General features: G+C 53.4%; 1 protein-coding gene across 2 annotated transcripts; it reads right to left on the reverse strand.

Moving 5' to 3' along the window:
• Window positions 1-4,251: 4,251 nt before the first annotated feature.
• Ppp1cc (protein phosphatase 1 catalytic subunit gamma) lies at window positions 4,252-19,290 on the reverse strand. Of its 2 annotated transcripts, none has more exons than XM_042668937.1 (8): window positions 18,980-19,290; window positions 10,384-10,515; window positions 9,407-9,637; window positions 8,038-8,142; window positions 6,951-7,174; window positions 6,611-6,745; window positions 5,490-5,550; window positions 4,252-4,646 (listed from the first exon to the last, which is right to left on the reverse strand). In XM_042668937.1, exons 1-8 carry the CDS (start codon window positions 19,032-19,034, stop codon window positions 4,576-4,578), a joined length of 1,014 nt encoding a protein of 337 aa, XP_042524871.1. In that variant the 5' UTR covers window positions 19,035-19,290; the 3' UTR covers window positions 4,252-4,575. The 2 variants fall into 2 exon arrangements, with proteins under 2 accessions (XP_042524871.1, XP_042524873.1); XM_042668939.1 differs by having other exon boundaries at window positions 4,252-5,027.
• Between the last annotated feature and the right edge of the window lie 1,546 nt (window positions 19,291-20,836).

Genomic DNA, 20,836 nt, shown 5'->3' on the forward strand with positions numbered 1-20,836 from the left:
GCAGCTGAGCCGGAGGCACCAAGCCCACGGGCCCCACAAGCAAGGGCCCTTGCTCCCTCCCATCACTGCTCTTCCACGTGGAGGGGCCTCTGTTTCAGGAAGGAGGCCTCAGGAGGGAGGAAGGAGCAGTGAGGCCCATCCCTGCCATCCCTGCTAGGAGGCACCCTAGGAAGCAGAATGGAGGCTGTCTCCTGGGCTGGGAAGAGCAGGGGGGGGCAGGGCCCCAAAGCCAAGCTGTGGGAGGAGCACACTCCTCAGCATCCCCTCTGACAAGAGCCCCCAAGGGGCAGCCTGATGGCTTCCTGTGAGGCCGCCCCCGTCCCCCTGGGAGACAGCGGAGTCTTTTGTTTCCTCTGGTGTGTGCGTCACACAAACCCAACCAGGCCAGCAGAGGCGGGCCTGGAACACCTGGCTCTAGGGTTCTAGGCCTGAGGAGGTGTTACCTGGAGCTGGCGTCTCACAGACTTGTCTGCCCAGGCTGGCCTCCAATTGCCATCCTCCAGGCCTCAGCCTCCTAGGTAGCTAGGGTCATAGGTATGAGCCACCAGCACCCAGCTAAGTAGTGCCTGGCCCAAGGATGCCCCCGAGTCCCAACTCGGAGTGGACGTCCTGGCCACCAGTGGCTGACCCTGGCCAGGGTGTCCCTTCGTGTGGCACTGTTGGGGGTGGCTGCCAGCACACGGCACACTCCCGGCCAGTGTGACGTGAGAGGATGGCCAGACCAGACCAGTGGGAGGGGGTGTGGCAGGCGCGGTCGTACCCGATCACGCTGCTGCTGCCCACCGCTCCACGCACATGTGCACACCACTGACTCAACCCTAACTCACGCGACCCCCCCACTTAATCCCTGCTGCTTCTCCCCCAACACCCTCACCACGCTTCTGGAGGTGAGCCTGAGACTTGCCCCGCCCCGCCCCACCCCATCTCTGTGGCTGCAAAATGTGTCATCTCAGTGATGGCACCGTGTGCACAGGCAAAGCGGCCTAGGCGCAGACAGACGGACAGATTTAGGTAGCGTAAACTGACGGGGTGGGAAGGTCCAGGAAGACACAGGCTTGGCTCAATACACCTGCTAGAGCTGCCGTGTTACTGATAAAAGCACATACCTGCGCACACACGCGCACTGCCTTCCAGAAGCGGAAACACCGGGAACAGGCCACTGGGGACCAGGGGGAGTGAGGAACGAAAACCCCACGGGGCACTGAGTCAGGGACACAGGGTGCCTTTCTCAGCTACCTGAGCTTGGCCAAGGCGCCCCAGTCGGGAGAGGCCAGGAGCAGGAGGGGACCCCTCCCCCCTGCACCCAAGCAGCAGCCGGGCTCCATAGGGCACGGAGGCTAGCAGGGCGCAAGCAGCCCCCTGCTCTCTGCTCCCCTGCTCGTTTCAAAGGCGCCACCTGGCAAGAAAGTGTGGCAGGATTGTCTGAGGTGAGGATGGCACCACGTCCGCTCAACCCTTTGCTCTCTAAATACATAAACTACATAAATGCTTGAGGCTTTGATTTAAATAAACACTGACCCCAGCCAGGGTTGTGTGTGTGTGTGTGTTAGGATAATCATATAGAAGGAAGCTAGATGGAGTTTATGGAGGCAAGCAGCAGTGTACCCCTGTAATCTCAGCACTCTGGAGGCTGAGGGAGGAGGATCATGAGTTTGAGGCCAGTCTGGACTACTCAGTGAGGTCTTAAAAAACAAAATGAAACCAACTTGGCAAGAAGCAATTTCACCTTCGTAACTTACAGTAGGTTAGGGATCTGACTCAAGGCTCTCGGGTCGGGCTGGCAAGTGAATCCTTGGCAGATGGCAAATGCTCTCCTGCCAGGCTCAGCAGGAACGTCCTTTATCCCACCCGCGGCTCTGCCACTCCTGCCACAAGTGCCAGGCTTAACTGGCAAGGCCAGACTGTCCGGGAACATGATGGCTGGCTGGCGTCTTGCCCCCCATCCCCAAGCAGCTGGGGAGCGGGCGGGTCCTCTCCCGGCATTTGCTGATGTGCTAATTGGGTGCATTTGAAAATGGCAATTTAGAATTGTCTCTTGATTGTACCTTAGCAATCTCAGCTATGTGAGTTTTGAAGTTAGCATTTGCAAAGAGCCAGGCCTGTTAGAGAAAGGGTGTCTGACTCCTCAGACACTGGACGGGGATCTTCCTTTTTTTACCCCAGTGGTTTCATTGCTCTGGTGGGGCACGGCCCCTTGCAGCACCGAGTAGATGCTCACTTTACCTGAGGTTGGTGCAGTTTGCTGGCTTTTGACTGCTCTATCCCCGAGCCCAGTAAAGATGAACGTGTGTTGCTCCTTATCCCGTGATCTGTGCAGTAACTCAACATGCGGTTTTCAGAGGTACTTGATCTTCCCATGGATTTGCTTCCAATGGTTGGTTTATGTCTGGTATGAGTGTGTGTGTGTGCATGCACCAGTGCTGGAGCTTGAACTCAGGGCCTGGGCTCTGTCCTGAGCCTTTGTGCTCAGAGCTGGCACTCTACCACTTGAGCCGTATGTGCCACTTTCAGCTTTTTTTGAGTGGTTCATTGGAGATGAGTCTCACCAACTTTCCTGCCCTGGCTGGCTTTGAACCACAACCGCCAGATCTCACATCCTGAGTAGCTGGGATTCCAGGTGAGTCACCAGCGCCCAGCTTACCTTTTAAATTCTTATCGAACCACCTGACCCTTGCTGAGCTTTGTGAGGCTTCCTGTAGAGCAGTGGAGGTGTGCAGGCATCTGCTGCTAACCCCACTCAAGACTGTGCTCACAGGACCGTAGAAGGCAGCAGCGTGGCCCCTGCCCAGGCACTGTGCGGGCTGCCATGGGCTCTGCTGGTGTCCGGGCCAGGCATTCCTCACGTGGGCTCGGCTCTCCTGTTGCTCCTGGCTTGCCTGTTGCCAACACACCTTGGTGTCACAGGCTGTGCACAAGTCCTGCGTGCTCATCACACTCAGAGCAGCCTGGCAGCGGCCGATCACGGGCACACCAGCCCCAGCTCAGAGCCTGGGGCAGGAGCGCATGGGATCTTGGTCTGCGGTGGTGTCAGATCTACACCGCACTTGCAGAATTGAAGGCTTTTTTGTGAGCTTTATAATGAGTGCGGCGCAGGGCGGGTTTTGGGCTCTTCCTGGAGGTGAGATGGGCCACGCTGCCTCCAGACCCACTGCGATCTTGCTGAAGTCCTCACTCGCCCAGGTGAGCTCAACGCTCCCCCGTCCCCGCACCTCGGGCTTGTCCTGTCCATGGCTAGCTTCCGGTCGCGCGGGTCTCTGCCCTGCACCAGTCTCCCCAGGTGCGCGCACGCTCGTGCTCCAGCCACCTGCACCTCGTGCAGAGCCCACAGAAGCCAGTGGCGGCTCCTGTGCCCATCAGTCTAGCTTGGTACCCGCTGGCTAGCCCAGCCCTGGACTTGATCCACTCCGTGAGCGTGCCCCTGGAGTCGCTGGTGCCATGACAGCACGCCCACACTCCGTGGACAGGGCTCAGGCTGGCGGATGTGGCGAGGGAGGCTGCAGTCATCCAGTCGTCTCCTCCTTTACCGATTGTGCCAACAGACTTGAAGCCCCCCAGCTGCACGGCCACACCTTCCTCCTGTCGTGTCTGCTGTGGCGGTGTGTGTGGGGGGGCGCTCTGCACACATACTTCATGCACGTTTCGGGTGGGAAACCCAGGTTGGAGGCACAGGAGACCAGGGTGAAATGAGAAGGGTGTGGAGCCGGCTAAGTCCTGGAGCCATCAACACACTCTCATTCCACGTGACTCATCTCTGTAAAGAAATCTGCAGCTGGGCATCACACTCAGGACTGGCACATCCTAAGCCGGGCACACTGATTCCAGCACACGGGAACTGTGGAACGCCAGAAACACTGCTACCGCTCAGGACAGCTCAGCGCGCTGCGCGACACCCACACCACCCACGCCGTCTCAACGCCACAGCTCCAGGTCCACGTGCATCCCTCCGCCTTTCACAGTGGCCCCGGCTTCCCGGGCAAGTCCTCTCCCCACGCCACAACAGAACTGTTTCCAACCGAACTCATCCACTGACACATGTGTCCCCACACCAGCGATAAAGACAAAGCACTGCTCGGAGCGGAGCTGGCGAGGCTGCAGACGCCTTTAGGCCCCCAAGTTCAAGCGGACCCAGACAGGTCAGCTGGCAGGGCAGCAGCCTGGACACCCATGTTTGGTGGCAAGAACAGTGCCACCCACTGGCGTGACCTACCCTTGGAAAACAGATGACTGAAAGGAAGACAAAGCCAATGGAGCTGTGGTTTCCAGAGCGATTTATTCATTAAAATCTATTCAATGCGCCATCAGCAGTGGTCCTGTGTGTATTGTGCTGATAAACAGACACTGACTGAGAAGATTTAACAAGTTCGCCATTTAATAAGTCTCAATTTTTATCACATGGTATTGTACATGGTCATCTGTTGAAACAGATTTCTTTTTAACAGATCTTAGTTTAAAAAAGTCATAGACACTGTGAGTTCTGTATAAACTGGTGGACAGCAAGTTAGTTCCTTTGTTCTGACTGACAAGCCTCAACTTCACCGAAGGATAAAGAATGTAGGCCAAAGAAAGCATAATCGGTCACTCGTATAGAACAGTATTGTTTCTATAATTTGAAGCTTTCTGAATGGACGGGTTCAGGCCTGATCCAACTGTAAAAAGATTACTTAATGAATAGACTATATGGAAATCGTACAAAATGTTATTAACTTTAATCATTAATAGCTTAAACAGTACTCTATTACTAACTGCTATTCAAAACCCAAAGCCTCTCTGGGCCCGGGCGGGGGGGCGGCTGCGGGCGCTCCCTCCTCCCGCACGCCCCGTGCTGAGGGGCGGAGGCTTTGGCTTTCCGAGTCCCAGGCATTTAAAGAATGGCTTCAGTTGTCAAGAGGAGTACAGGAGGGCTGTGCTTTAGTAACGCACACCCTAGCAGAGGGGCTGGAGGTGCAGGGCACTCCTACTGTCAGAGCTAGGGGACTCCGGTGCACAGGACAAGACAAGGAGAGAAAGCAATCCCTTTCAAACAAAATCTGAAAATAAAAAAATGTTCACAGTGGTTTATATCAACAGTATGCATTTCATGACAGTAACATGTACAGACTCAGAGCACCCTAGGGCTCTTTATATCCTAAAGAAAACGAGCATTTACACTATTTCATGGTTTGCACTGAATTAAAAAAAATCAATTGTACACTTACTCCTCCGACAGGATAAACTGTCCTGGGGTGTACAGCTTTAACACCATCATTAACGTTGTTTGCAAAAGGAATAGGGTATTTAAAAACAAAATCATTTTTCTTTCATTTGCTGTTATAACCAGCAAATGCCATCCTTAAGTCGAAGAGGGGAGGGCCCACAGCACAGGTCTATCTGAGCAGGCTGACCGGCACGCACGCGCGGTCTGAAAAATGAAGGCTATCTATAACTCTATGGTACAAGTCCTGACCGCGTGGCAGGGCGACACTATTTCTTTGCTTGCTTTGTGATCATACCGCGGGGTGGCGTGACAGGTCTCGTGGCATTCGGCTTCTTTTTCTCTGCAGGCTTTAAAATCTGTGGAAGATGACAAAGGCATTTTAGGAAATATGCTCGACTCCCAATCTTGAAGGTTTTACATTCTCACTCAAATCTTTTGCTTAGAAAGGTTCTGGCCGTTTCCAGCAGCTCCACCGGCAGGCCAAGCCCACATGGGACATCTGGGTGCTAACAGCAATGGGACAAATGCACGTGTACACCTGCATATGTATGTGTGTACACACACACACACACACACACACACACACACACGCACACACACACACACACACACACACACACACACACACACACAGAGTGCTGCTCCTCACCCAAGTGGGCAGTCCTTCGGAACAGCAGTCCCCAGGACCAACAGGGAGTGTGGCGCATGTGGGGTCCTTGCACTGCCCGGAGCTATGAGCACCCTAGGTAAGCTCATGCTAGCAGAATGGGTCCAATGGGTCCAGTCCACTCAACTGGTAGCTGCTGCGGGCTCTCAGCGGCCGCCCCACCATGTTCCTCCCAAGCAGATGTGGGCAGAGCTAATGTTTTTGCCCTGTGGAGGTGGACAACATGGCCAGGGAACCCCACACGGCTTGGAGAGAAGCTGATGGCACCACTTTAGCACACAGCACTCCAGGCACGCAGGCCCACACGCATGGCTGGCACACACAAGCAGCTCTTTAATTTCAGCTCAACATTACAGTCACAGCATGGTTTTAGATAGAGGGAACAAAGTCCTAAGTACAAGGAACTTTTACTTGTTTAATAAATTGGCAAGTTAAATTCAACCCTGGGAGAAAGGTCTAGAAAGGTGGTTGAGGGGCTGGGAAGGTGGCTCAGTGGTAGAACACTTGCCTTGCATGCCTGAGGCCCTGGGTTCGATTCCCCAGCACCACATAAGCAAAAAGAAAAAAGCCGGAAGTGGCGCTGTGGCTCAAGTGGTAGCGCACTAGCCTTCAGCTGAAGAGCTGAGGGACAGCGCCCAGGCCCAGAGTTCAGGCCCCACGACCGGACCAAAAAAAAAAAAAAAGAAAGAAAATAGAAAGGTGGTTGAGGACAAGAGCGGGCTGGGCCGCGGGGAGGGGCTGGCGCCTACCTGGAAGGAACACATCAGCGTCTCATCCACGCTCATCATGGCCCCCGCATTGTCAAACTCTCCACAGTAATTTGGTGCAGAGAACAGAGTGACCAACTGCCTCTTCGCAAAAAATTCATATCCGTCTTCAACCACCTTGGAGAGAAAGGTTTTTCAGCGTGAGCAGACGCACTTTTGGCCGAGCAAAGCCCTCGCCGGCTGCCAGCTCCCGCTGCCGCTGCCCTGCAGGTCGCTGCAGAGACCGACTTCTGCTGAGGAAGCAATACCTACCCACCACACCACAGGGAGGGTCGGGCTCACACACGCGCGAAGGTGAACACGCAAAATTCAAAACCAATACCTGATGGGCTCTACAAATAAGGTCCAAATCATGCTTATGGAGGAATTTGGCAACCACTTCTGCACCAAACGTGAAGGACACGCCTCTGTCATTTTCACCCCAGCCTAAGACATCTTTATCGGGGTCAGACCACAAAAGATCACAAAGAAGACCTTGATCAGGCACATCAGTTGGTCGCATAATTCGCCGAATCTGCTCCATAGATTGAAGATCTGGTGATAAACCTGCGGAAGAAGGGAAACACTGAAGGAGCAGCCCGGTGGCCCTTCACAGCTCCCTCGGACAGACACCGACACCTATGGCGAGGCTGGCCTGGGTTAAAGCAACACACGACAGATCTTGCCATACATGAAATACACAGGGACAGGGGCTTTGGTATTCAGCATCACGGTACAGTGATTAAACCAAGTGGGCAGGGGCATTGACCCCGTCCCCCAGGTCAGGCCGCAATGCACACCCTAGGTGCAGTGCAGGGTGCACACAGACCACCGCGCTCTGACCAGCCAGCATGTGGCTCCAGTCCTGGAGCTTGAACTCAAGGCCTGGGCTCTATCCCTGAGCCTCTCTCTGTGCTCAAGGATAGCACTCTAGCTACAGCACCACTTCTGGCATTTTCCTGTGGTACTGAGGAATAGAACCCAGGGCTTCATGCATGCTAGGCGAGCACTCTACACTGAGCCACCTGGCCAGCCCTAGCTGGCCTTCATTAAAGCACCATCTTGGGCTGGCTCTTTGAATCTTCTCTGACACTATTTTAATGGCCTCACACACCAAGCAAAGCAAAGAAACTCAGACTCCCAAGTCAGAGGATCAAAAACAGATCAAAGGACGAGTTACACTTGCAGTATTCAAAAGGATCTATGGCTCAGCAGGTTAAGCATGGCTTGTTTTATATTTAAGAGCACTTTCTGCTCTATTTTCAAATCACACTGTCACTGTCTACAGTTCCTTGCCACAAATGTGTTTCCTCCAGACCTCTATCTGGATGGTCGGGCTATACACAGTGCTGACGAAGGCAGTCACCCCCGGCGCTCCCAGACGCCAGCCCCACCATCAGGAAGACTTCTGATGACAGCCAGCCACATACCCCCATGACAGCAGAATATTTTCTCATCCACGATGGCTGCTATTGGCAAGCAGTTAAAACAGTCTGTGAAAGTCTTCCATAGTTTAATGTTGTATCTTCTTTTACCTGTGAACATTTAGGATGGTTAGAAGTGTCTCTTCGGCAGTTTCACATTCTACAAGTTGCTCTAAAAGCAAGATTTTGTTTGGGTTTTTATTTTGGGTCCGGTCGTGGGCCTGAACTCTGAGTCTGGGCACTGCCCCTCAGCTCTTCAGCTCAAGGCTAGTTCTCTACCACTTGAGCCACAGCACCACTTCTGGACTGTTTTTTTGCTTATGGGTGCTGAGTAATCGAACCCAGGGCCTCAAGCACGCCAAGGCAAGCGCTTTACCACTGAGCCAACTTCCCAGCCAAAAGCAAGATTTTGATTATCTTTCAAGTCAACAAAACTATGTCTTCTTCAAAATCTCCTGGAGGGGACTGAAGGTGGGTGCTTGGGAGGCAGAGATGTCTGATTCCCATCTTCACATGAAATATTTTCAAATGTCCCACACATGTATAATCAGAATTCTCACTAAGATGATTAGGAATTAGCATCAGATTCCAATTGTTTGGTAGCACCAAATCTGTCTAAAATCTAGCACGGACCTAAAGCTTCCTATTTCTAAGGTAATTATGCGCTGCCGTTTTCTCCCGAGGAAACAGAGAGCTCATGCCCACTGGGTCCGCCCTAAGCTGGGAGCTTCTGGCCAGGCAGTGAGCACCAGCAGACACAGACCACTCAACACCGCACACACTCGGCGCACACACTCGGCGCACACGCACATCCGCTGTTCTCCAGTCAAGGGGCTAGCAGAGTACACTTATCTTGACATCCAAAATGGGGCCACGGATTAACTGTAATTTAAAAATTAATTTTAAAAATCATTTTTCTTTCTTTACTCAGCATGTTTTAGGAAAGTAAATGCCTTTCCTCCTTAGTATCAATGTGCCAGAAGCCAGGCCACTGACAGGTATTGGAAGCACATTCCTTTAGGAAAAGCACGGTGGACGCAGAGCGCACACCGGGGCTATGTGAAATCTCTGTGTAAAGCTGTTAAGAACCGCAGTGTCTAGGTAAGTTCTCAGACTCTGTGTAAGTGAGTTCTGTGTGAGTCGGCACTTTGCAGACCTCCACAAAGCCACCTCTCAATCACCACCACCAGAGTAGCACCTGCACTGCGTCTCAGCAAAGGCAACCCTGGAGAAAAAAGCAAGTCAATAAAGGAAAGACATGAACTTCTAACTGCATCTAAACACTGTCACAAACATAGCAAGAGCACACTCGCGCACGCACGCCCATACACCCACACATCCACACACACTTCCCTTGGACACAGGGAATACTTACATTCATCATAAAACCCATAAATTCTATTGATGCTGGCGCACTCGTGGTTGCCTCTGAGAAGAAAGAAGTTCTCGGGGTACTTGATCTTGTAGGCCAGTAAGAGGCAGATCGTCTCCAGGGACTGCTTCCCCCTGTCCACGTAGTCCCCCAGAAAGAGATAGTTGCTTTCTGGTGGGAAGCCCCCATATTCAAAAAGTCGAAGCAAATCATAGTATTGCCCGTGGATGTCACCTAGAGAGAGGTGAGACCCCGTGAGACAGTGCTCCCACGCTTACAGCTCGGTTCACTGTCACAATGGCAATGACCTCTAATAATTTCACAGCCAACATGAAGTACGCTCCAATCCTATGCCACTCCACACAGCTGAGCATAATAAAAGCAGCAACGGTGTCCTGAAGCCAGCCCATGTGCTAGGCATCCACGCTGGGAAGCAGTGTGGGCCTACACTTTGCTCGTTCTTCCTCGCAGCTCCACCCCCAGGAGCTGGGGCACACACCCTCGCCCCACAGATTGAAAACGTGGCCTCCGTGGTACCCGGCTGGCAGTTCCCCTTTCAAGGATGTGTCTAACGCACCGGGCAAGAGGCTGCGAGTGCGCAGCATCGCTCCAGGCCAGTTCAGGTTCTGCAGTCTATACAGAGCGGAACCTGCTTCAACTCCACAGATATGTGAGGACACAGGAGTACCAAGTGTCAAGTGCTAGCTTTCACTCATGTGTAACACCAGGGTAGGTTTAAACTTCAACATAATCCTCAATATATTCCGATCTTAGCTCTCCAGTAAAATAATTACTTAAAATCTCAACACCACAGCGGGGTCAGTAGAGGCGTTTACTCTAAAGCTGCTGTGTAAGTTAGCTTTCAGGCGTTCCGAGATCATCAATCCACGGGAATGATTCTGCTGGTGAATGAAGAGCCCCACATACTTATTGGCCTGTCAGCCACACAACCAAAGATAGTTCAGTCTGTCAAAACTTACCACATATTTTGAGTGGTGCTTCAAGTTCTAGTAGGATAGGCTGACTGAGAAAGATCTCGCGGGACTTCAAGCACAGTCCTCTGATTTCATTCTCCTGCAGCTGGACATTCTTACCTGGCTTGGACCCTCTCACTGCAGGAGAGAAATGCGTCAATTAGCCCAGCTGAGCAAAGAAGAGGCAGCGGGGGGCGGGGCTGCGGCTCAGCCCAGGCGCCTTCTGCCCTCACCCTTGTCTTCTCAAGGGTCACAAGCGGGGTGGCATTCACATAGTGGGAGCTTTCTTCTTTTTCTTTCACTAGTCCTAGAGCTTGAACTCTGGGCCTGGGCGCTGTCCCTCAGCTCTTCAGCTCAAGGCTAGTGCTCTACCACTTGAGCCACAGCACCACTTAAAGATTTCTGGTTTATCATTGGAGATAAGTCTCACGGACTTTCCTGCCCAGGCTGGCTTTGAACCGCCATCCTCTCAGCCTCCTGAATAGCTAGGATCTGTGTGGCCACAGATACCCGGAGCCACTCAACGCCCAGCATCACTTGTAACTCGAGGCACAGAATGAGACAAGACCCAGATGCCCAGGTTTTTAGATTGGTTCTATGTAACTTCAGGCAATTCACTACTTTTGACCCAAAAATACATAGCCAGGCCAAAAGATGAACAGTTTTTTTCTTATCAAAACATTATGAAACAGAAACAATGCAATGATAATCTGGAATATGAAACAGATGCACACGTTCCACAACATTCCAAATGCAACAGCAACTGACCAACCACAAAATCTTTGGTCAGAAAACACAGGCGCACACTGGCACTACACAAGCTCGCCCGGGGAAGGATGGGGGGACCCGCTCCACTGGCCAGGAAACCCCAACACTGGCAATTCCACACGCTAGCTAGAAACCTAGGCAGACTGCCCAGTAGGGAAATTCATTCTTGGGTAGAAGGCCCTCCTAAAAGCTTCTGGTTTCAGTCTGAATCCTCTTCAGCAGGGTTTTCTTTCTTTTTCTTTTCTTTCTTTTTTTTTTTTTTTGGTCGGTCGTGGGGCTTGAACTCTGGGCCTGGGCGCTGTCCCTCAGCTCTTCAGCTCAAGGCGAGAGCTCTACCACTTGAGCTACGCGCCACTTCCGGTTTTCTGGTGGTTTATTGGTGATAGGAGTCTCACGGTTTCTCCTGCCCGGTCTGGCTTTGAACCTCGATCCTCAGATCTCAGCCTCCTGAGTAGCTAGAATTACAGGCGTGAGCCACCAGCGCCCGGCTTCAGCAGGGTTTTCTACCTGTAAACCAGGTACCTATTCTTAAGTCCTCTCAGAAAGTGTTTTTGTAACACTGGGTTTATACCTATATAGACGGTGAGCTTACTGTCCTATGCCTATGAATGCTATTGTAGTAAATCAATGTCATCAGATTAAACAGACATAGTTGGATAATTAACTATGCTGTTTCTTCTTGAGACAAGATCTTGCTATGATGCCTAGATGTATCCGGATCTCAAAATCCTCCTGTCTCAGCCTCCAAAGGTTGAGATTATAGGCATGTACTGGCATGCCAAAGGTGTTTTTGTTGTTCTTCCCGGTCTGAGGGCTTGAACTCAGGGCCTGGGTGCTGTCCCTGAGCCTCTCTGTGCTCAAGTCTAGTACTCTACCACCTAAGCCACAACGCCACTTCTGGCTTTTTCTGAATAGTTTATTAGAGGCAAGAGTCTCACAGACCTTTCTGCCTAGGCTAACTTTGAACTGTGATCCTCAGATCTCAGCCTCCTACTGAGTAGGCAGGATAACAGGCGAGTCACTGGTACCCAGCTCTGGCCAGAGTTTTGTTTTTGTCATTTTTTTTTTTGGGTCCGGTCGTGGGGCCTGAACTCTGGGCCTGGGTGCTGTCCCTCAGCTCTTCAGCTCAAGGCTAGCGCTCTACCACTTGAGCCACAGCACCACTTCCAGCTTTTTTTTTTTTTTTTTTGCTTATGTGGTGCTGAGGAATGGAACCCAGGGCCTCAGGCATGCAAGGCAAGTGTTCTACCACTGAGCCACCTTCCCAGCCCCTGGCCAGAGTTTTTTTCTAACAAAAATCCTATTCCTAGCTGGGCGCCAGTGGCTCACCCCTGTAATCCTAGCTACTCTGAAGGCTGAGATCTGAGGATCACAGTTCAAAGCCAGTCCAGGCAGGAAAGTCTGTGAGATTCATCTCCAATTAACCACCAGAAAACCTGAAGTGGTGCTGTGGCTCAAGTGGTAGAGCACTCACCTTGAGCTGAAGAGCTGAGGGCCAGCCCCCAGGCCCACAGTTCAAGCCCCATGACCGACAAAAAAAAAAAAATAATAATAATAATAAAAAAATAAAATCCTATTCCTACCTGGGTGTCAGCCACTCAAGCTAATCAGCCTGGCTAATCAGGAGGCTGAGATCTGGAGGACAGTGGTTCAAGGCCAAGCTAGGCAGAAAAAAGTCCACAGGACTCCATCTTCACAAAATAACTAGTAAAAAGCCAAGCTGGAGGCATGGTTCAAGTGGCAGAGTAACTGTTGCACAAGCATGTAATCCTGAGTTCAAACCCAGAACTAGCAACACGAAAAACCCCAAACCCCCAAACAACAGCGCCATTCTCCTGACAAGTTCATCGGCAATACTTCTTGAACCGGTGCTAAGGGCTCAGCATGGCCTTCTCACCGCCAGGCACTTCCCTCCCATCAGGGAGGCTGGAGGCCAAAGTCAGAGCCTCCCAGGCGGCCAGGCATGGCTCCAGCCTTGGGATTTGTCCGAAAACACCACAAAACCCAGCAGTCCTGCTCCCTAAGCGAAGTGACCGAGGCACAGAAGCCTCGTCCATCCTTTCAACATGGAAGCATTAAGAGTAACCCAGCCACAGGTGTGGCCAGCAGATCCCACCTCACAACTCCCCTTCCCCTTCCCCTCTCCTCCCCTCTCCTCCCCGGGAGTGAGGGGGGGAATGCGGGGAGCGAGCGGGGAATAGGCAGTATTCAGGACACACAGGCCTTGGCAGCTGTTAGAAATGTCATTTCTACCCACAACTGACTGCACCCCGCCCTACGGACAATGCCTTCAACACCGCTGAAACCCAACCAAGACGGGGGCGTCTGCACTTTGTGCGGCTGTGAGCTGCAGAGACAGGTGCCAGTACAGCTCTTCACACAAGTGTAAACCCACTCACCTCAGCGACTACGCTAGCACCATGTTTTGTGCACCACAGTAGACACAGGTGGGAAAAATCAAGATTGTCATCCATGACTCTTTTTTAAGTAGCAGTCCCGATAACGAACATAAACCATACCAGTAACTGAACGCCAGCACATCCCAAATGTCCAGTGCGCAACGCAGTGTCTCCCAGAAGTCTGGGAGCAGGCCTGTGTGGAATGGTGGATGTGGCCGTGTGTGTGCGAGTGGTGGATAAACTCAAATAGCACAGACCTACTTTTTAGTTAGATATTTCTTTTTTTTCTTTTATTTGGTTGGTTGTGGGGATTGAACTCTGGGCCTGAGCACTGTCCCTCAGCTCTTCAGCTCAAGGCATGCACTCTGCCACTTGAGCCACAGCGCCACCTCCGGTTTTCTGGTGGTTTATTGGAGATAAGAGTCTCTCAGGGACTTTCCTGCCCAGGCTGGCTTTCAACAGTGATCTTCAGATCTCAGCCTCCAGAGTAGCTAGGATTACAGGTGTAAGCCACCTGCGGCACCTGGCTTAGTGAGATATTTCTTATCGGCTTAGAACAGATTTGGAAAAATGCACCATGGCCGCTGACAGCAAAGCATGTTCCGGATGTGTATATTTGGTCTGCACTCTGGCCAAGCAGCAACACCAGTACATCGTACAGATACCCACACCACCTCTCCAAAACACACAAAGACTTTAGTAGTGATCACGTGCAACCCAACAGTAACTGTCTCATAAGGCCTAACATCGAGAGAGGAGAGGACAGCTACCAAAGAAAGTTCAAGTGACTCTGATGTTAAGGATAAGAAGCGTTTTCCTGGTCACATAAAAGCCCTTCATCATTGGAAGGTCACATTACAGGCACTACATGCACACACAAAAAAGCTCCAGCTGGGGGCTGGGAAGGTGGCTCAGTGGTAGAGCGCTTGCCTTGCATGCCTGAGGCCCTGGGTTCGATTCCTCAGCACCACATAAGCAAAAAGAAAAAAGCCGGAAGTGGCACTGTGGCTCAAGTGGTAGAGCACTAGCCTTGAGCTGAAGAGCTGAGGGACAGTGCCCAGGCCCAGAGTTCAGGTCCCACGACCAGACCCCAACCCCCCCCCAAAAAAAAACAAAAACAAAAACAAAACAAAACAAAAAAGCTCCAGCTAAATTAAAATGAAGTTCTAGAACATACGAATGGCACAACCAGTATAAAAATAAATCAGATTTTACTTTAAAATAATCCTATTAAGCAGAGCACTGGTGGCTCACACCTATAATCCTAGCTACTCAGGAGGCTGAGAGCCACAGGACCAGGGTTTGAAGGCAGCCTGGGCAGAAAATGCTCCAACACTCCCTCTCCAAAACCAGTAAGATGCTGGGCTGGAAGCGTGGCTCATGGAGGTAGACTCTAAGTCTCAGTAAGCTTGAGGCCTAAGTTCAAATCCTAGCACCACCAGAAACAAAAAAACAAAAAATCCACTACCTAATTCGGTGGTAATCTGAATAAGCCACATTACACCTAAAGAATTCATTTAACATCTACAACATTAAATCTTCCCGGGGCTGGGAATGTGGCGTAGTGGCAGAGTGCTGGCCTGGCATGCATGAAACCCTGGGTTCAATTCCTCAATGTCACATAAACAGAAAAAGCTGGAAGTGGTGCTGTGACTCAAGTGGTAGAGCACTAGGCCTTGAGCCCAAAGAAGCTCAAGGACAGAGCCCAGCCCTGAGTTCAAGGCCCAGGACTGGCCAGAAAAAAAAACAAAACCCATGAGACTCTTAAGACTCATACCTCCAATTAACCAGCAAAAGCGCTAGGAAGGGGATAGCCTAAGTCAGAGCGGGAGCCCCAAATTCAGGCTTATTTGGTTTCTTCAGCCCAGTACACAGCCTTCCACCACAGCCACAGCAGGTGGTTGTGGTACGCCACTCAGGTACGCCACAGCACCTGAGTGCAGTGCTGGTGCCAGGTAGAGCGCGGCCCTCACGACATCCTCAAAGGCAGCGATCAGCGTGCAGATGCCCAACACTGCCAGTGCTCTCAGCAAGCGCTTGATGCGCTACGCCTGCGGGTGAAGTCAGCTCATAGAAAGATGCTTAATTAATTCCCCACAAACACCGTTTTGATAAAATGTTGAAGTGCACTCATCCTCTGACCCTGCGCGCAGTTTTCCAGCCTTGAGAAGGTGACAGCGAATCTTTCCAGAAGAGGGATGTCAGACGAATCAAGACATCCATCAATCATCTTTCCTTCATGCTTGCCAGAGCTTTGATCCCCTGCTACCTAAATTTTTCTCTACAATTCCAGCTCCAAGGAAATGTAATCTTTCCTCTCCCTTGCTTTTTTTTTTTTTTTGGGGGGGGGGGGGGGGGGTGTGAGTCCTGGAGCTTGAACTAAGATCCTGGGCTCTGTTCCTGACAGGCCTCTTTGTGCCCAAGATTAGCGCTCTTCCACTTGAGCCACGGCACCAATTCTGGCTTTTTCTTTGTTTTTGTTTTTTTTGGTCGGTCGTGGGGCTTGAACTCTGGGCCTGGGCGCTGTCCCTCAGCTCTTCAGCTCAAGGCGAGCGCTCTACTACTTGAGCTACAGCGCCACTTCCGGTTTTCTGGTGGTTTATTGGAGATAGGAGTCTCACGGTCTCTCCTGCCTGGGCTGGCTTTGAACCAAGATCCTCAGATCTCAGCCTCCTGAGTAGCTAGGATTACAGGCATGAGCCACCAGCGCCGGGCTCTGGCTTTTTCTGAGTAGTTTGTTGGAGATAAGAGTGTCACGGAAGCCAGGCACTGGTGGCTCACATCTGTCATCCTAGCTACTCAGGAGGCTGAGATCTGAGGATCAAGGTTCAAAGCCAGTCTGAGCAGGAAAGTCTGTGAGACTCTTATCTAACCACCAGAAAACCTGAAGTGGCGCTATGGCTCAAGAGGCAGAGCACTCGCCTTGAGCTAAAGAACTGAGGGACGGCACCAGGCCCAGAGTTCAAACCTCATGACTGACAAAAAAACAAAAAAGTCTCACAGATTCCTGCACTGACTGCTTGGAAGCCTGGAACCATGCATGATCCTCAAATCTCAGCCTCCAGAGCAGCTAGGACTTCAGCTTGAGCCACTGGGGCCGGGCTTTCCTTTTCTGTCTTGAGGAAGGCATTTGGGTTTCATCTATGAAGCATTTCACACTGTTCACGGGGCTGTGTAACAAGGATGAGGAAGCCCTCGCCAGATGGAAGCTTCTACAGGTGCCTTTTGCAGGCTAGGTCATCACAGGTCACAGAACCTCTTCACTGACTCCTGCCGCTGGGCAGCTGAGTATTGGCCATGTTGATTCCACGTCTGAGGACGGCGGGTCTCACTCTTGTGCCTCTCCCCAGACACAAATGCATGCTGTGAGCATTTCAGCCCTGCTCCCAGCACTGACAGGCAAGTCGCCACGCAGCTTCAGGGTGACACTGTTGGATGGGACAGTAGCATAAACCAGAGACTCCAGACTTCGGCCGCGTCCTCAGCAGGGACTGCTGCTTTCCAAAACTCGACACAAACATGCCCAATACAATGCCAAAACCATTTTGGAAAGCCAGACTTCCTCAACACCGCCTTCAAAAGCAGCCTTCATCACCCGCGGGCAAAGTGGCACAGGTGAGGCAGCTGCACAGGTCACAGCAACTTCTCAGAGGGCCACACGGCTTGCGGTGGCCGTCTCCCCGCACAGATGAAGCAGCCGACCCCACTCGCTGAGACATTTCCAGGTGCTCACACCACTGACGGCCCAACTTTACTTTTGCCTACATCTCCTCACTTTCACGGTGCAGCTCACACCTATACGTGGAGTTTTTGTCATTAGGGAGCAGAGCCTGAATGAAACATGAAGGTGGCGCGGTCCCTGCCTGGGTGGGCCAGGGTGCTGCCTTCCCCAAGAAAACGCACCTCGGAGCTGCCCATGCACAACTGGCCTGCAGCCCCGCAACTGGCTCACACAGCCCTCAAGCTTAAAAGAACAATCTTATAACACATTAAAAAAGGATCTGAGTTCATGTATCATGTGGCGAGCCTCATCCCAAAGATGTAAGAGTGCGGCTTCATTCATCCACTTCAGTGCCAAATGAAACACAAAAGACTGGTGTTCAAGCACATGTGAGGAGGAACCGTAGGAAATGATGGACACGCCAAGTTTAGCAGGTCGACTTCTCAGCACAATTGTAAGGATTAAAAATAACAAAAGCTGCGATGTGATACAGCAGAGGAAACTCAAGTTAAGAAGACTTGGTGACCTGAGAGCTGTTATGTCCCCTGTCTAAGTCCCAGGTCCTCAGGTTCCCGCTGGGAAACGGGCCGATTCTAGTGTAGCCTCTCCTGCCCTGTGCACGCACGCACACTTAGAGAACAAACATATTTAATGAAGTTAACAAATTAACTTTAGAACCACAGCGTTTAAATCACAGTCTCCTCTCAGGCAAGCTGCTTGAGTCAGTCTCAGAGCGATGCTGCCCGGACGAAGCCCAGTATTAACTAAAACGAGCAGGCCCCGAGCGAAGCGCAGGCTTCCCACCCCAGCAGGCAGCCGCGGTATTTTTGTACGAGCGCCCCAGGGGTCCTCACTGGCAGTGGGGGGGGGGCCCTTCGGGGCAGTCTAAGTGGGGGAAACTGAGGAAAGGACGCGCTCGTTCAGTTTCACTGGAATGACTTACTTCCGATGACGACGGCTCACGGGCTGTGTCCAGGAGGGATACCCGCCAGGCGCCCAAGTCCGGACCGGGGCTGCCGCCCCCACTTTCCGAAGGCCTCGGGAGCCCGCTCGAGCCCGGAGCCGCCCGTCCAGACTCTCCTCCGAGCCCGCTGCCCCGCCAAGCGCTCGCTCTCGGCTCATCGCCTCGGCCCCTGGGCCCCTCGGTTCCTTCCTTCCACACGGGGCGGCGCGGGCGCTCCCGGCCGGCGGCTTTCGCGCCCGCGGGTCACCCGGTGTGTGACCTTGGGCCCTGAGACCGGACTGGCTTACACGGGACCAGCACCGCGTCGCCGGGCTGCGGGGCGCGGCGCGCCGGACCCGGCCGGCTCGGCGCCACGAGCGCTGGACGCAGAGCCCGGCACCGGGGAGCCGGCGGGACGGGGACCCGGCAGGATCCGGGTTCAGCTCCCGCGGACACGCCGTCGTTCGTCGCCCGGAAACGGGTCCCCGACCCGCCGCGAACGTAAACACGGAGGCGGCGGGGCCGGAACCCCGAGGGGCCGCGCCGGGCGGCGGGGGCTGCAGCGGGCCGCCCGCCCAGCCCGGGGCCGGCGGGGCCGCGGGGCGGCGCGGAGGGCGGGAGAGGAGATTTCAAATGCCGGGGCCGGCGGGGAGGACGCGGCCCCGTGCAATGAATGAGCGGAGCCCCGACGGCGGCGGCGGCGGCGGGCGCGCGGCCCCCGCGGCCCAACCGCCCCCGCCCCCGCCCGCGAGCCCCCGCCCCGCCCCTCACCTTCCAGCAGCCGTTGGATGATGCTGTCGATGTTGAGTTTGTCGATATCCGCCATCGCCTTCCCGCCGCCGGCCCTCCCGCAGCAGCGGCGCCGCCGCCGCCGGCTCGCGCCCGGGACTCACGCCTCCTCCGCCACGCCACGAGCACAGGGGCGGTGGTGGCGGCGGTGGCAGCAGCCGCGGCGGGTTCCCCCCCCAGCCGCCCCGCTCACTGCTTCCTCCTTCGATCCCTACTGGAACCACGAGAAGAACAAAATGGCCGCCGACCCCTCAGCCAGCCTCGGGCGGCGCACGGATGCGCGCGGGGGAGTGCGGCGGCCGGGCCGGGACTTCTTTATGGGCCGAAAGGCGCGCGGGAGGGGGCGGGGCCTGAGTTCGACGGAGGGCGGGGCCCTGCGCGGAAGGGGCGGGGGCTCTGGGGCGTCATCACGTCCGCGCGCGGGATCCTTCCGCCAAGCGAGTGGAGCAAATAGGCCGCCGGCCCGAGCGAGAGTTGCGAAGTTGCCGGCGGGAGTCGGCCCACGCAGCCGGCGCGGCTGCGCGGCCGTGCGGCCCTGGGACCCGCAGCCTCCGCCGCGTGCCGTCCGCGGAAGTCCCGGGTTTGCAGACCTGGCCACGCGGGAGCCCTCCAGGGGCTCCGGAGGTCCGGGAATTTAATCGCTGACGATAGATCTGGGCTGGGGACGGAGAGGAACTGAGGCAGGTAGAGGGCCTCGTTTCGATGCAGTTCTGCTGGGACTGGGGACTGGCGAGCAAGATTAAATTGACGACTTAGGAGGGGAAAGAGGACCTTCCCCCCCAAACACACACACACAGATGAGCCAAAATACCGGAACGGTGGGAGTGTGGTTTTGGTGTTTTACTATTATTTTTGTCTGTGAGCTCTTCTTGACTTGACTTTGGAGGGAGGAATCCCCCCTTCCCCAGGTCATCCGTATTTTGGGGTTATTCTCCATGAACTTGGGGAGTTATATAATCCTCTGATTTCCCCCCCCCCCCAACCTGATGGGCAATCATTGGAACTAAAGATACTCACTTCCCCCTGACATCTACTCCCTGTGGCTTTAAAAGAGATAGCCTGTGACTCTTAAAAGAGAGCCTGTGACAGAGGGCAACATCTAGGTTGAACACAGATGCTGTTTTTTGGGGGGGTTTTGTTTTGTTTTTTTGTTTTTGTTTTTCGGGTCCGGTCGTGGGACCTGAACTCTGGGCCTGGGCACTGTCCCTCAGCTCTTCAGCTCAAGGCTAGGGCTCTACCACATGAGCCACAGCGCCACTTCCGCCTTTTTTCTTTTTGCTTATGTGGTGCTGAGGAATCAAACCCAGGGCCTCAGGCATGCAAGGCAAGCGCTCTACCACTGAGCCACCTTCCCAGCCCCACACAGATGCTGTTTCAAAAAACAACTAAAACAACCTATCTTGGCTGGGCACTGGAGGCTCATGCCTGTAATCCTAGCTACTCAGGAGGCTAAGATCTGAGGATCATGGATCAAAGCCAGCCCCAGCAGGAAAGTGTGAGGCTCTTCTATTGACCACCAGAAAACTGGAAGTGGAGCTGTGGCTCAAAGTGGTAGAGCTCTAGCTCTGGGTGAAAAAGCTCAGGGCCAGTGCTTAGGCCCTGAGTTCAAACTCACAATGGATTAAATAACCATAGTCATCATCATAATAATAATCCTGGGCTGGGAATATGGCTTAGTGGTAGAGTGCTTGCCTAGCATGCGTGAAGCCCTGGGTTCAATTCCTCAGCACCACATAAACAGAAAAGGCCAGCGTTGGTGCCATGGGTCAAGTGATAGAGTGCTAGCTCAGGGGACAGTGCTCAGGCCCTGAGTTCAAGTCCCAGGACCAACAAAACAAA

The sequence above is a fragment of the Dipodomys spectabilis genome, unplaced genomic scaffold (assembly GCF_019054845.1).
Source record: "Dipodomys spectabilis isolate Male_0828 unplaced genomic scaffold, ASM1905484v1 ptg000480l, whole genome shotgun sequence".
Classification (NCBI taxonomy): Eukaryota; Metazoa; Chordata; class Mammalia; order Rodentia; family Heteromyidae; genus Dipodomys; species Dipodomys spectabilis.